This window comes from Pleuronectes platessa, chromosome 12, assembly GCF_947347685.1.
Source record: "Pleuronectes platessa chromosome 12, fPlePla1.1, whole genome shotgun sequence".
NCBI classification, from domain to species: Eukaryota; Metazoa; Chordata; class Actinopteri; order Pleuronectiformes; family Pleuronectidae; genus Pleuronectes; species Pleuronectes platessa.
Window position 1 is genome coordinate 26413820 of NC_070637.1, and position 13580 is coordinate 26427399.

A 13580-nucleotide genomic window follows, 5' to 3' on the forward strand; every position below is an offset into this window, starting at 1 on the left:
GCAGATCCCAGGTCAGGTTGGAGCTCAAAGGACCAACAGGACATTGTGTCTTCAGTCAGGGACGTTCAGGTCGAACTCAGAGGCTCCAGACGTGAGGACACAATGTGATTCATGAACACACACTTTACACTGAACTGTCCAATAGGATGCAAACAGCTCCATGATACAGAGAGAGGGACCTTCATGTGCTGCTGGGATGGGTGAGGGAGATATACTGGGAGGCTGTGGGAGACGTCTTCAGACTGGGTGGAGACAGTTGCTCTGTTAGTGTTTGTGTAGAGTTTCACCTCCTGCATCAAGTCGACATTAAAACCTTCAGCTGCTGCCAGGAAACTTCCAGAACAACCACCATCTTGATTGACTTATGTTAACTTGTCTCATCTTTTAATATAACAACAACAACAATGATAATATAATAATAATAATAATAACAATAATAATGAAAGTCATAATAATTATTATAGTGGCTCAAACTCATGAAGAACTTTGTCCTTTAAAAGTCAATATCTCCGGTTCTGCTCAGCAACAGGATTCACTGATCATTTCTACGTGATGAACATGGCGTCCCTTTCTGATGACTCAGCTCCGATGCTGAGACGAACCTGGTGTTCAGTCGACAAACTGCTGAGTCAGAGGAAGGCGAGGCGGTGGCTGCAGCGGGTGGAGCACCTGGAGCTGGTGGTAGCACTGGGTGAAGCTGTGGTGAAGGTGAAGGGCAGAGCCAGCAGCACCATGCCGCTCACCACACAGAGCCCAGCTTCGTCATGCAGATAATGACCCACCAGCAGGCGGCAGGATGCTGGCATAGTCCGGTTTCCAGGTCCAGGTCCAGGTACCAACCAATACAGACGCTTCAACGAGCCTGCAGGGGGCGTGAGCCAATCAGAAAGAAGAGGAAAAGAGAGAGCCAATCAGAACAAAGCCCTTGATGAGTGAGTTGATCCACAGACAGATATATGTTCAATATATCATTTCAATCTAGATGACTGCACATGGACATTTTCACCTTCCAGTCTGGTAAGGTGCTGGAGGATCTGTGCTGCCAGTGTGGACGTGGGCTCCTCCTCACCCTCCTCAGCCTCCTCACCCTCCTCACCCTCCTCACCCTCCTCAGCCTCCTCACCTTCCTCACCTTCCTCAGCCTCCTCACCCTCCTCAGCCTCCTCACCCTCCTCAGCCTCCTCAGCCTCCTCACCCTCCTCAGCCTCCTCACCCTCCTCAGCCTCCTCACCCTCCTCACCCTCCTCACCCTCCTCACCCTCCTCAGCCTCCTCACCCTCCTCACCCTCCTCACCCTCCTCAGCCTCCTCACCCTCCTCACCCTCCTCAGCCTCCTCACCCTCCTCATCCTCCTTAGCCTCCTCAGCCTCCTCACCCTCCTCACCCTCCTCAGCCTCCTCAGCCTCCTCACCCTCCTCACCCTCCTCACCCTCCTCAGCCTCCTCACCCTCCTCACCCTCCTCAGCCTCCTCACCCTCCTCACCCTCCTCAGCCTCCTCACCCTCCTCACCCTCCTCAGCCTCCTCACCCTCCTCACCCTCCTCAGCCTCCTCACCCTCCTCAGCCTCCTCACCCTCCTCACCCTCCTCACCCTCCTCAGCCTCCTCACCCTCCTCACCCTCCTCACCCTCCTCAGCCTCCTCACCCTCCTCACCCTCCTCAGCCTCCTCACCCTCCTCATCCTCCTTAGCCTCCTCAGCCTCCTCACCCTCCTCACCCTCCTCAGCCTCCTCAGCCTCCTCACCCTCCTCACCCTCCTCACCCTCCTCAGCCTCCTCACCCTCCTCACCCTCCTCAGCCTCCTCACCCTCCTCACCCTCCTCAGCCTCCTCACCCTCCTCACCCTCCTCACCCTCCTCAGCCTCCTCACCCTCCTCACCCTCCTCAGCCTCCTCACCCTCCTCACCCTCCTCATCCTCCTCACCCTCCTCACCCTCCTCACCCTCCTCACCTTCCTCAGCCTCCTCACCCTCCTCACCCTCCTCAGCCTCCTCAGCCTCCTCACCCTCCTCACCCTCCTCAGCCTCCTCACCCTCCTCACCCTCCTCATCCTCCTCACCCTCCTCAGCCTCCTCAGCCTCCTCACCCTCCTCACCCTCCTCACCCTCCTCAGCCTCCTCACCCTCCTCACCCTCCTCAGCCTCCTCACCCTCCTCACCCTCCTCACCCTCCTCAGCCTCCTCAGCCTCCTCACCCTCCTCACCCTCCTCAGCCTCCTCAGCCTCCTCAGCCTCCTCACCCTCCTCACCCTCCTCACCCTCCTCAGCCTCCTCAGCCTCCTCACCCTCCTCACCCTCCTCAGCCTCCTCAGCCTCCTCACCCTCCTCACCCTCCTCACCCTCCTCACCCTCTCCAGCCAGCGGCCCCCGGGCCCTTGGAGCCCCTCCTCTGGGACCAAGTGAACACAGGTGTCAGACATGCGGCCGTCGAGGCGTCGCTGGCAGCACGGCTGCAGGTCGGCGCTCTCCAGGCCCCAGTAGAGCATCTGGTGTAGAAGGACAGCTCACACATGTGCTGCACAAAGTGCAGTTCTCCATGTCGCAAATAGAACGTGATGAAGCTGAAGGCTGCAGCTGCTCGGAGTCCAACAGGCAGCAGCGAGTCTGCTCAGAGGAAGTCGCTTCACCATCTCTGCCGAGACGGAAAACCTGCAGTCCCATCCTGTCCGTTAGTTTGTTTCCCCTGTGTGGTCATTATTTATGTTCTGTGTTGTGTTTACCTACTCATCTCTCCTCTCGTTTCAGACACGTCATGCCCCCCCCTTGTGTTAGCCCGCCTTGTTGATTGCACCTGTCTCTAATCACCTTGGGTTTTACGTCTGTGTGTCCTTCTCGTTGCCAGTTCGTCTTAGTTTCTCTGTCTCTACCCGTTCTGATAGCTCTCTGTTGCAGACTACCGCCTGTCTAATGGATTACGTCTCTGCCTCTCCCTTTCTGGATACTCTGCCCATCATCGACTGCCTGCCCGTGTACCGACCTTGGACCGACCTTACTACGAACTCTGCTGCTGCCTGTTCCCATTTGTATTTATGTATTTGTGTATGGTATGGACTGCCTATCCGTGTACCGAACCAAAACAGTTTGCACATCCCTTTGTCTCCGAGTTGTGCGATTGGATCCTATATACTGCAGTCAGTACAAACGTTCAGGGAGAAGAAGCTGTTCTTCATCTTCTGTCAGAAACAAAACGTCTTCTGTAAATATCTCAATGAAAACGTCCTCTTCTTTATATTGACATTTATATTTGATATCCCTTTACTTTAAAAACTAGATAAAAACATGTTTTGATCTTTTCAAGCTTCAACTGTTCTAAAACTCTCTATAAATAAAAATCTGTTTATATCCTTTTATCTCTTCCTTTGGTTTTGATTTGAAATCATTTCGTTCTATGAATCATCAAATATTGTGAAAAGATTCAAAACATTTAAAAGCCAAAGAACAAAATCTGAGACGAGTCAGTTTGAAGCTGAAAGTTATGAACAGCTGCAGTTTCACATGAATCACAGACATAATAACTGATTATAAAGATTCTGTTTTCAAAACTCACCACATATGAATTTGTCCTGAATGAATCTTTGAATCCTGTTTGATTGAATTCAGATAAAATCCTTTTAATTCTGTTTTGTTGAATGTGACGCTGAAGAGTGGCTCCGCCTCCTCTTCACACACACACACACACACACACATCCACACTCACAAAGAGACACACACACACACACAGACACACTCACACAGACACAAACACACACAATCAGACACTGACACAGATACACACTCACAGACACACACACACACACACACTCAGGAGACCATCATGTCTGAGTCATCTGTTGTGTTAATTTTCATCAGTTTATTTCAAACTAAACTTTATTTAAATCAGTTTCGGTTTTTTGCAGGAAAAATATAAATAAAACTACTTTTGATGTTTTCTATTCAGATGTGTAAACGTGGTTTCAGTGAGGTGGGCGGGGCCGGCTGTCTGTCAGAGGAACATCTTGATTGGCTCTGCGAGAGCGGAATCGGATCTCAGACAGTTTGGAGTTGATCCCTGAGCCGATGACTCCTTTCTTAGCGAGAGGAAACCGAGTCAAGATGGCGTCTGAGGAAGAGAAGGAGACTTTCAGAGAGGCGCCGTATTACAGAAACACTTGTTCAGCGTCTCAACCTACTGAAGATGGCGTTGATCCTGTGCGGGTCGAGTGCACTGCGTTGAGGGTGGAAGGCAGGCCGGCGGCTCCGCCCACCCCTCAGGTTACTGTTCATCAGCGTGTTCATATCAAACACACCCAGCAACAGTGTCCGGGCCATTGCCGTGGGAGACTGTGCCTGATTGGCTGCCTGCCACCACCGGAAATCACAGAGCACGCCAGAGCCTGGAAACACCTCCACCGGGCTCACCTGGACAGAGCAAACCAGATCTATGTTGAACCAGATCTATGTTAAACTAGATCTATGCAAACCAGGTTTATACTGAACCCGATCTACTGCATGTTAAAACAGGTCTATATTAAAACAGATCTATGTTAAAGCAGATCTATATTAAACCAGATCTATGATAAACCAGATCTATATCAGTTGACCAGATCCAGATGTGGATCTGAGGGGTTCTCACTTCTCCTGGTGCGTCTCCCATGGAACACTGGCTCCTCCTCAGCTCCTCCATGTCAGCCTGGCTACAGAGGGACTCCTCCTCTCCCATGTGACTCCCCAGCCCCATGCTGGCTCCAGGTCTGTCCTCGTCCTCGGAGCCCAGCGGACCCCAGGACCCTGACAGCTCCACGCTCAGGGCCTGCTGCTGCACCTGAGGGCTGAAGGCTCCGTCCTGATTGGTCGCTGAGAGGTGATATGCAGCGTAGCTTTCACTTCGGCCTGCTGCCGTGGAGACGCAGGGGTGGCTGTTGATCTGCCCCATGGTCTGCCACATGGTGGAAAGAAGTCCAGGGATTTCTGAGAAATGCAGAGATATTAAAGATCATACAAATAAACAAAAGGGAGGGAAGGTGGTAACTAGTTTCCACTTGTTTCTCTGAGGACTCAATCCCATCTGCTGTAAAGCCAATAAGAGCCTTGGGGAAATACCTCTGACTGCACCCGAAGGGACACTGGTTCTATAAAAGTGACAAACAGAAACCTGGAAAGATGTCTGACACCACCAGGCAAATCCAAAGCCTGGATACAAAGCACAGCATCCTGGAGCAGGATGGAAGGAGAACAAGTGATCATCTCCGCAGATGGTGGAGGCACCAAGAAGCCAGAGCTGCCCTGTATGGCAAGAGCAACTCCCATTAAACACCATCAGCAAGGAATTGATGGTGACCTGAGCCCAGGAGGAGCTTCAGTACAGGGAGTCCAACTAGTCACCTGACCTGTCCCCTGACCTGATGATCACAGAACCTTTACAAGTTCTTACATGTTGTGAGTCATCATATATATAAATGTTGTCGTGTGTGCACGGATGTAGTGAATGTTTGGCAGCTGACGCCCTGAAGCAGTGACTTGGACTTGAACTCACCGTGGACCAACATGTTCTTCAGTCTCTGGTTCTCAGCCGACACTTCTGCTTTCTCTCTCTCCAGCTCTCGAACCCTCGAGCGCAGGAAGTGAAGCTCAGCAAACTGTGATGGGGTCAGAGCCGACTCCCCCGACTCCAGCTTCACCACCTACAGGACATAGAGGGACGTTTGGATTTTTCCCCGTAGATCTTTCTGTCCCGATTGTGTCCTTTGGGCTTTTTGTAAAGCCCTGATTTGTGTTGTGCAGTTTCCTTTGTGTTTTGACTTTTCTTTATTTGTTTTTTTTTATTTTTCTTTGCAATCTGAGTTAAATGTTTCCTGTTTTAATTTGAAAGCTCTTTCCTTCTGCATCTGTCTTACTGTACTTCCTGTCTCTGTGTACTCACTAATCAATACTCCATATATAGACCCTTTATAGGGCACTCATTGTTTCCCTTAAAGCATCAAGAAAAATCATGTACAACCGATGGTGAACCGAGCAATATTTACCATCGATATATACCATCAATATATACCATCAATATATACCATCAATATATACAATCAATATATACCATCGATATATACCATCAATATATACTATCAATATATACCATAAATATATACCATCAATATATACCATCAATATATACTATAAATATATACTATCAATTATACCATCAATATATACTATCAATATATACCATCAACATATACCATCAATATATACCATCGATATATACCATCAATATATACTATCAATATATACCATAAATATATACCATCAATATATACCATCAATATATACTATAAATATATACTATCAATATATAACATCAACATATACCATCAATATATACCATCAATATATATATTCAATATATACTATCAATATATACCATCAACATCGATATATACTATCAATATATACTATCAATATATACCATCAATATATACCATCGATATAAACCATCAATATATACCATCAATATATACCATCGATATATACCATTGATATATACCATCAACATATACCATCGATATATACCATCAATATATACTATCAACATATACCATCAATATATACTATCAATATATACCATCAATATATACTATCAATATATACCATCAATATATACTATCAATATATACCATCAATATATACTATCAATATATACTATCAATATATACCATCAATATATACCATCAACATATACCATCGATATATACCATCAATATATACTATCAATATATACCATCAATATATACTATCAATATATACCATCAATATATACTATCAATATATACTATCAATATATACCATCAATATATACTATCAATATATACCATCAATATATACCATCATGCATTGTGCTCGCAGCGGAGAGAAGTAATTATTATAGCGAAATCCACGATCCTTAATCTGATTTGGTCAATATCAACAATCCATCATGGTTAAAGATGAGAATTTACACACAGGAATATATTGTATATATATTCATATTTATTCCTGTTTAAAAATTATAATTTTTTTATTTAATTTGTTTTTGTCCGGTGACAAGTTGGGCTCAGACACACACACACACACACATATATAGAGAGAGAAGTTTAAATCACATTAAGAGTTTATATCAGGGGCAGAGTTTGTAATGGATATAACGTATCGTTAATAATATGTCTATATAATATGTACAGATAGCAGCTGTAATGTAATAATAGTATTTAGGAGTTTTGTAATATGTAGTTGATTTTATATGTTCAGTTTATATAATATAATATGTAGAGTATCTTGACACAGACGATCTTACCGTGCTGCTGGTTCCGCTGGTCCCGGTGTGTGTCCCGGTGTGTGTCCCGGTGTGCGTCCCGGTGTGCGTTCCGGTGTGTGTCCCCTGTAGGCCGCTGATGTCCGTCATCACAAACAGGAAATAGTTTAAATCGGAAATGTATCGATTTTTCGGCTCAGAAAAAAACACAAAGAAAAATACAAGTTTATTAAAATTCATAAATACCTCCACTTCCGGTGCCACTCTGTTACGTCATTCCTGCGTGACCGCGCTGTAGTTCTGCGATGTGACGTTGGACCCTTGTCTTTGGTTTGTGTGCGCGCAGCGGGACTACACTACCCAGAGTGCACCGCAGCTCACTCACTGTAAACACGACAGGACGAAGTGATCAATGATCTGTGAGTTCTGTTCTATTTATCTATGTTCTACTGGGTTCTACTGGGTTCTGTTCCAATGATCCAGTTTCTACTGGGTTCTACTGGGTTCTGTTCTATTGATCCAGTTTCTACTGGGTTCTACTGGGTTCTGTTCCAATGATCCAGTTTCTACTGGGTTCTACTGGTTTCTGCTCTATTGATCCAGTTTCTACTGGGTTCTACTGGGTTCTGTTCTATTGATCCAGTTTCTACTGGGTTCTACTGGGTTTTGTTTTATTTATCTACGTTCTACTGGGTTCTACTGGGTTCTGTTCCAATGATCCAGTTTCTACTGGGTTCTACTGGTTTCTGCTCTATTGATCCAGTTTCTACTGGGTTCTACTGGGTTCTGTTCTATTGATCCAGTTTCTACTGGGTTCTACTGGGTTCTGTTCCAATGATCCAGTTTCTACTGGGTTCTACTGGGTTTTGTTCCATTTATCTACGTTCTACTGGGTTCTACTGGGTTCTGTTCTATTTATCTACGTTCTACTGGGTTCTATTGGGTTCTGTTCTATTTATATACGTTCTACTGGGTTCTGTTCCAATGATCCAGTTTCTACTGGGTTCTACTGGGTTCTGTTCTATTGATCCAGTTTCTACTGGGTTCTACTGGGTTCTGTTCCAATGATCCAGTTTCTACTGGGTTCTACTGGGTTCTGTTCTATTGATCCAGTTTCTACTGGGTTCTACTGGGTTCTGTTCCAATGATCCAGTTTCTACTGGGTTCTACTGGTTTCTGCTCTATTGATCCAGTTTCTACTGGGTTCTACTGGGTTTTGTTCTGTTGATCCAGTTTCTACTAGGTTCTACTGGGTTTTGTTTTATTTGTCAATGTTCTACTGGGTTCTGTTCCATTTATCTACGTTCTACTGGGTTCTACTGGGTTCTGTTCTATTTATCTACGTTCTACTGGGTTCTACTGGGTTCTGTTCTATTTATCTACGTTCTACTGGGTTCTATTGGGTTCTGTTCTATTTATATACGTTCTACTGGGTTCTATTGGGTTCTGTTCTATTTATATACGTTCTACTGGGTTCTACTGGGTTCTGTTCTATTTATCTACGTTCCACTGGGTTCTACTGGGTTCTGTTCTATTAATCTACGTTCTACTGGGTTCTATTGGGTTCTGTTCTATTTATATACGTTCTACTGGGTTCTACTGGGTTCTGTTCTATTTATCTACGTTCTACTGGGTTCTGTTCTATTTATCTACGTTCCACTGGGTTCTACTGGGTTCTGTTCTATTTATCTACGTTCTACTGGGTTCTACTCGGATCTGTTCCATTTATCAACGTTCTACTGGGTTCTGTTCTATTTATCTACGTTCCACTGGGTTCTACCTGGCTCACCGTCTCCTGTGTGTCCTCAGTGTTTGTGCGGTACAACCTGGGCCCAGGTGAGGTGCTGGAGCTGCAGGAGGAGGCGAGTGTGTCTGAGCTGAAGGAGGCAGTGGGATGTCAACATGGAGTCCGACCACAGGAGCTCAAGGTTCTGTTTGCTGGGAAGGAACTTCAGAGCACCGCCACACTGCAGGTGAGGAAATACATGTCAGCTACGTTCTTTTGTGTTGTCAATGTAATAGAATGTTTCCTCTCCTCTCTCAGGGTTGTGATGTCCCGGAGCAGAGCACAATCCATGTCGTCCTCTCGTCTTCAGACTCCTCGTCCTCCAGGTTTCTCCTCTCAGAGGAGTGTCAAGTTGAGGAGGAGGGGCAGAGACCAGACATCAGCTCCTCCTCTCTCGTCCACTCCTCGTCCACTGACCTGGAGGGGAGGGGGGGGGTGGAAGAGGACGAGATAGAGGAGACGCAGGCTGCAGCTCAGAGAGGTTGGTGTGTAGTATTATGTTTACATGTGTGCACAGTCGAATGTGTGTGTATAAAAATGTGTATGTGTGTGTGTGTGTGTGCCATGCACAGGTTAGTCATGGAGCTCCACAGGGTTCTGTCCCAGGACCGATGCTCTTCACCTTATATCTGCTCCCTTTAGGCCACATCCTCAGAAAGCACCTCGTCCACGTCCACTGTGACGCAGACGACACCCAGCTGTACATATATGAAGCTGATGAATCAAATCACTTAGTCCAACTTCAGAACTTCAACGTCTCAAGAACATCCAGGTCTGGATGACCCAGAGCTTCTTAGTTCTAAATTCAGACTGAGCTCATTTTAATTGTCCCTAAACATCTCAGAGAGACACTGTGGGACCAGATAGTTCCCTTGGTGTTAGTTTGTCCCCCAGCTCCACTGTGAGGAACCTTCAGTTAGGACCAGGATATGTGACCCACATATAGAACAAGTCTATAGGACAGCTTTCTTCCTGCACAGTATTATGAACATTATACTGTCAACAACATCCTGTCTCAGAAGGAAGCTGAGAAACCCGTCCACTTGTTCCCTCTAGACTGGACCAGTGTAAGTCTTTATCATCAGGACGTCCCAGTGAGTCTGTGAGAAGCCTCCAGTTGGTCCAAGATGCTGCAGCACGAGAGCTGACAGGAACCAGAAGAGATCATCTCACTGCTCTGAGCTTCTCTGCACTGGCTCCCTGTGAAACTCTGAATATCAAGATCCTGCTCCTCACATAGAAAGATCTGAACAATCCAACCCTTCATGTATCAACAAGCTCATAACACTGTCCTGTCCTGATGGATCACTGCTCTCCCAAAACACAGGTTCTCTGGTGGTTCTAGAGTCTGTAAGAGTAGAACAGGAGGTAGAACCTTCAGCTGCCAGGCTCCTCTCCTGTGGAACCAGCTCCCACTCTGGTGTGGAGGTAGTTTGGATAGAACCACCACCTGCCACGAGAAGTTTATGTTGAATTATTTGACTTAATTTTGGCCCCTGTTGTCAAATAAAAGATGTTGAAACCTGAAAGGTTGCCACCAGGGTCTGCCCACGACGTCTGCCACAATTAGACTTAAACGTTTCTCTTTGATAAAGATTATAGTTAGTTCTGGATCAGGTGTTTTTGTGTGTTTTCAGGTGTGTATTTTGTGTATCTTTAGGTGTGCGTGCCTGCAGTACTTTCTTTGTGTACTGTAAAAGCTGCAGTTCAGTCCAACCAGGGAAACTACGAGTTCGCTGTCGACGCTGCAAAGAGACTACGCTGAAACTGAGCAGAGTGAGAACAGTTCACAGATCAGTACACTGAGCAATACTCTGATTAACACTGATGGAAATGATGAAGATTCTCTTCTGTGTCTCAGGGTCCGTCTTGTTGGGACGACATCCTGCTCCCGGGTCGAATCCATGGATTATGTCAATCAGATGGTTGTCAATGCAAGGAAGCGGTACGGGGGGGGTTGTGGTGATCAGAGCTGACGGTGTGTCAGGTGATGTAAACATGATCAAGTGACCTCTGCAGCAGAGGTAACAGGTCACTCCCTGTGTGTGTCTGCTGCACCTCTCACCTGAACCATGAGGATCTGATGCTGAGTTGTTCAACTGTGAAACACAAACTCTGGAGACGATTCTCTGGATCTGAGCTAATGTGTGAAAGTGGCTTAAGAAACTCTCTGTGTGTGTGTGTGTGTGTGTGTGTGTGTGTGTGTGTGTGTGTGTGTGTGTGTGTGTGTGTGTGTGTGTGTGTGTGTGTGTGTGTGTGTGTGTGTGTGTGTGTGCCGGCCCACTCAGGAGTTCTTCATGAAGTGTGCGTCCCATCCGACCTCTGATGATGACCTCTCTGTTGCCCTTGACCTCATCATGACCAACACCAGAGACGTGCCCTGCATCGCCTGCACCGACGTCATGTAACACACACACACAGACACACACACCCACACGATTAATATTGACAATAAATATATTGACAATAAAAGACGAGTGTGTTGTTGTCTGGTCTCAGGGAGGTGGTCGTGGTCTTCCCGTGTTCTCAGCGTCATGTGGTCTGTCTGGACTGTTTCACACGTTACTGTGAGACTCGACTGAACGAGCGACAGTTTGTTCATGACGCTGTGATTGGTTACTCTCTGCCATGTGCAGGTGAGTTCACCTGATGTCACATGATCATGTTCCTGTCACCAGCGCAAACTGTCCATCATGGTGTGTGTGTGTGTGTGTGTGTGTGTGTCTGTGTGTGTCTGTGTGTGTGTGTGTGTGTGTGTGTGTCTGTGTGCAGCTTCCTGTGACGACTCTCTGATTAAAGAGCTCCATCACTTCAGAGTTTTAGGAGACGAGCAGGTGAGTTTATGAATTAGCATCATCATGTTACCCACCGTTCACCGGACTCACCTGTGTTTTTTCTCTGGCAGTATGGGCGGTACCTGCAGTACGGTGCCGAGGAGTGCCTGCTGAGGATTGGAGGACTGATGTGTCCGTCAGCAGGCTGTGGGGCAGGGCTTCTCCCAGCTGATGGCGGCAGGAGGGTGGAGTGTGACAGACGGGTTGGCTGCGGCCTCATCTTCTGTAGAGACTGCAGGGAGCCATACCACGAAGGCGTCTGTCAAACCCTGACGGCCCCGCCCACTGTTGAAGCCTCACAGGTAGACTGACCAATCACAAAGCTCTGTTTTGTTCTTTTCAAAACTCAGAGATCAGAGATCAGAGGTCACAGCTGCTTTTGTCAGGGGGCGGGGCTGTGATGTGTTGGAGGCATGTCAATCAGACGTCACAGTCTCTACTGCCCCTGCTGGGTGGAGCAGGATGATGCAGGACTAACTTCTCTCTCCCCTCAGGGTTTTATGGTGGGGGAGGGTGCGTCTGTGAGAGGGATGTGGGATCGATCGTCTCTGCTGCTCATCCAGGAGTCCACTAAACCCTGCCCCCAGTGCTCGGTCCCTGTAGAGAAAAACGGTAATATCATAACAGAATAATACACTCGTCTGACATCACATCAGGCTGCACGGCATGCCCAGTGGGAAACGCGGCTGATCAATATGACTCTACAGTATATGAATGGGTAAAGCCTGTATCTCCCCCTGCAGGCGGCTGCATGCACATGCAGTGTCCTCTGTGCAGAGCTGAGTGGTGCTGGAGCTGTGAACGCCCCTGGTCCCGAGAGTGTATGGAAAACCACTGGTTCGCCTAAACACACACTTGTTGCGGAGAGACACTTCAGCAGGAGGCAGAGCTGAACCAGCTGATTAAACAGACAAAAAGCCTCTATAGAAATGTTAAACATAATTATTTAATAATATTTTACTGTACAATGCTCCTGGGCGACCGTCAGCACCTGTGAATATTAGCTGTGAATTTGTTTTCAAACTGTATTTGGTTCATTTCTATATGAATACATTTATTTCCTGGTCGGAGCGTCGGATCAGGTGATGTAGGTTCTGATTCTTTTGTTAACCACATGACCTGACGCTGCTTTCCATTGGTTGCTGCAGATTTCCAACAGGACGCAGCTAATGGCATAAAACAGTTGCCACAGTCAAAGACACAATGTGGCTGCATGTTCGTTGCAGGCCACAGGACATGTTTTCTGTTCTGTGGTTTGTGTTGAGTCTGGCTTCAGTTTGTTGTGTGTGTTTGTTTATTTTGACTAGTTTGGACGTGTATTTACATGTTTATTTGAATTATATTGAGTATACGCAGTAAGTCGTTAAAGATTCTGCTTTTCGTCCAAAATCCTGCAGTACGTTTTATATTCAGAATTTAAAATCCTCGTCCTGATCCTGATGCTGGAAAATGATCACAACAAGACTTCTTGATACACAACATGTCTCCTCACATCTTCTACGATCACTGACAGGAACTCCTCAGTTCATCTGCTCCTGCATCTCCATCAGACTTTATGTAGAAATACTTTAAACATGATGCTACAAACTGTTTCAAATAAAGAAATAAAATGTGACTGATTGATTGATTAGTATAAATATATATATATAATATATCATAACATAACATACAAAATAACATATATAGCTCATTAACATAACACG

At 46.4% G+C, this 13580-nt stretch overlaps 2 protein-coding genes across 2 annotated transcripts; one reads left to right on the forward strand and one right to left on the reverse strand.

The window, feature by feature from the left end:
• Positions 1-3897: 3897 nt before the first annotated feature.
• Positions 3898-7459, reverse strand: LOC128453775 (uncharacterized). Its single transcript, XM_053436860.1, has 5 exons — positions 7300-7459; positions 5512-5659; positions 4612-4946; positions 4169-4397; positions 3898-4098 (listed from the first exon to the last, which is right to left on the reverse strand). Exons 1-5 carry the CDS (start codon positions 7405-7407, stop codon positions 3953-3955), a joined length of 966 nt encoding a protein of 321 aa, XP_053292835.1. The 5' UTR covers positions 7408-7459; the 3' UTR covers positions 3898-3952.
• An 85-nt stretch (positions 7460-7544) lies between these two features.
• Positions 7545-13492, forward strand: prkn (parkin RBR E3 ubiquitin protein ligase). Its single transcript, XM_053435807.1, has 11 exons — positions 7545-7676; positions 9067-9230; positions 9302-9524; positions 10704-10819; positions 10905-10988; positions 11332-11447; positions 11543-11679; positions 11816-11877; positions 11949-12179; positions 12372-12489; positions 12621-13492. The coding sequence occupies exons 1-11, from the start codon at positions 7670-7672 to the stop codon at positions 12722-12724; spliced, it is 1362 nt and encodes a 453-aa protein (XP_053291782.1). The 5' UTR covers positions 7545-7669; the 3' UTR covers positions 12725-13492.
• The last annotated feature ends 88 nt before the right edge of the window (positions 13493-13580 follow it).

Bases quoted from the DNA above. Each gene is read 5' to 3' on its own strand.
- prkn (XM_053435807.1), top strand. The intron at 9,231-9,301 runs GTGAGGAAATAC...CTCCTCTCTCAG, and splicing joins AGAGCACCGCCACACTGCAG to GGTTGTGATGTCCCGGAGCA. The intron at 10,820-10,904 runs GTGAGAACAGTT...TCTGTGTCTCAG, and splicing joins CTACGCTGAAACTGAGCAGA to GGTCCGTCTTGTTGGGACGA.
- LOC128453775 (XM_053436860.1), bottom strand. From the start codon at position 7,407: ATGACGGACATCAGCGGCCTACAGGGGACACACACCGGAACGCACACC. The intron at 4,398-4,611 runs GTGAGAACCCCT...TGCTCTGTCCAG, and splicing joins TGGGAGACGCACCAGGAGAA to GTGAGCCCGGTGGAGGTGTT. The intron at 4,099-4,168 runs GTAGGTTGAGAC...TCTCTTCCTCAG, and splicing joins CAGGATCAACGCCATCTTCA to ACGCCATCTTGACTCGGTTT.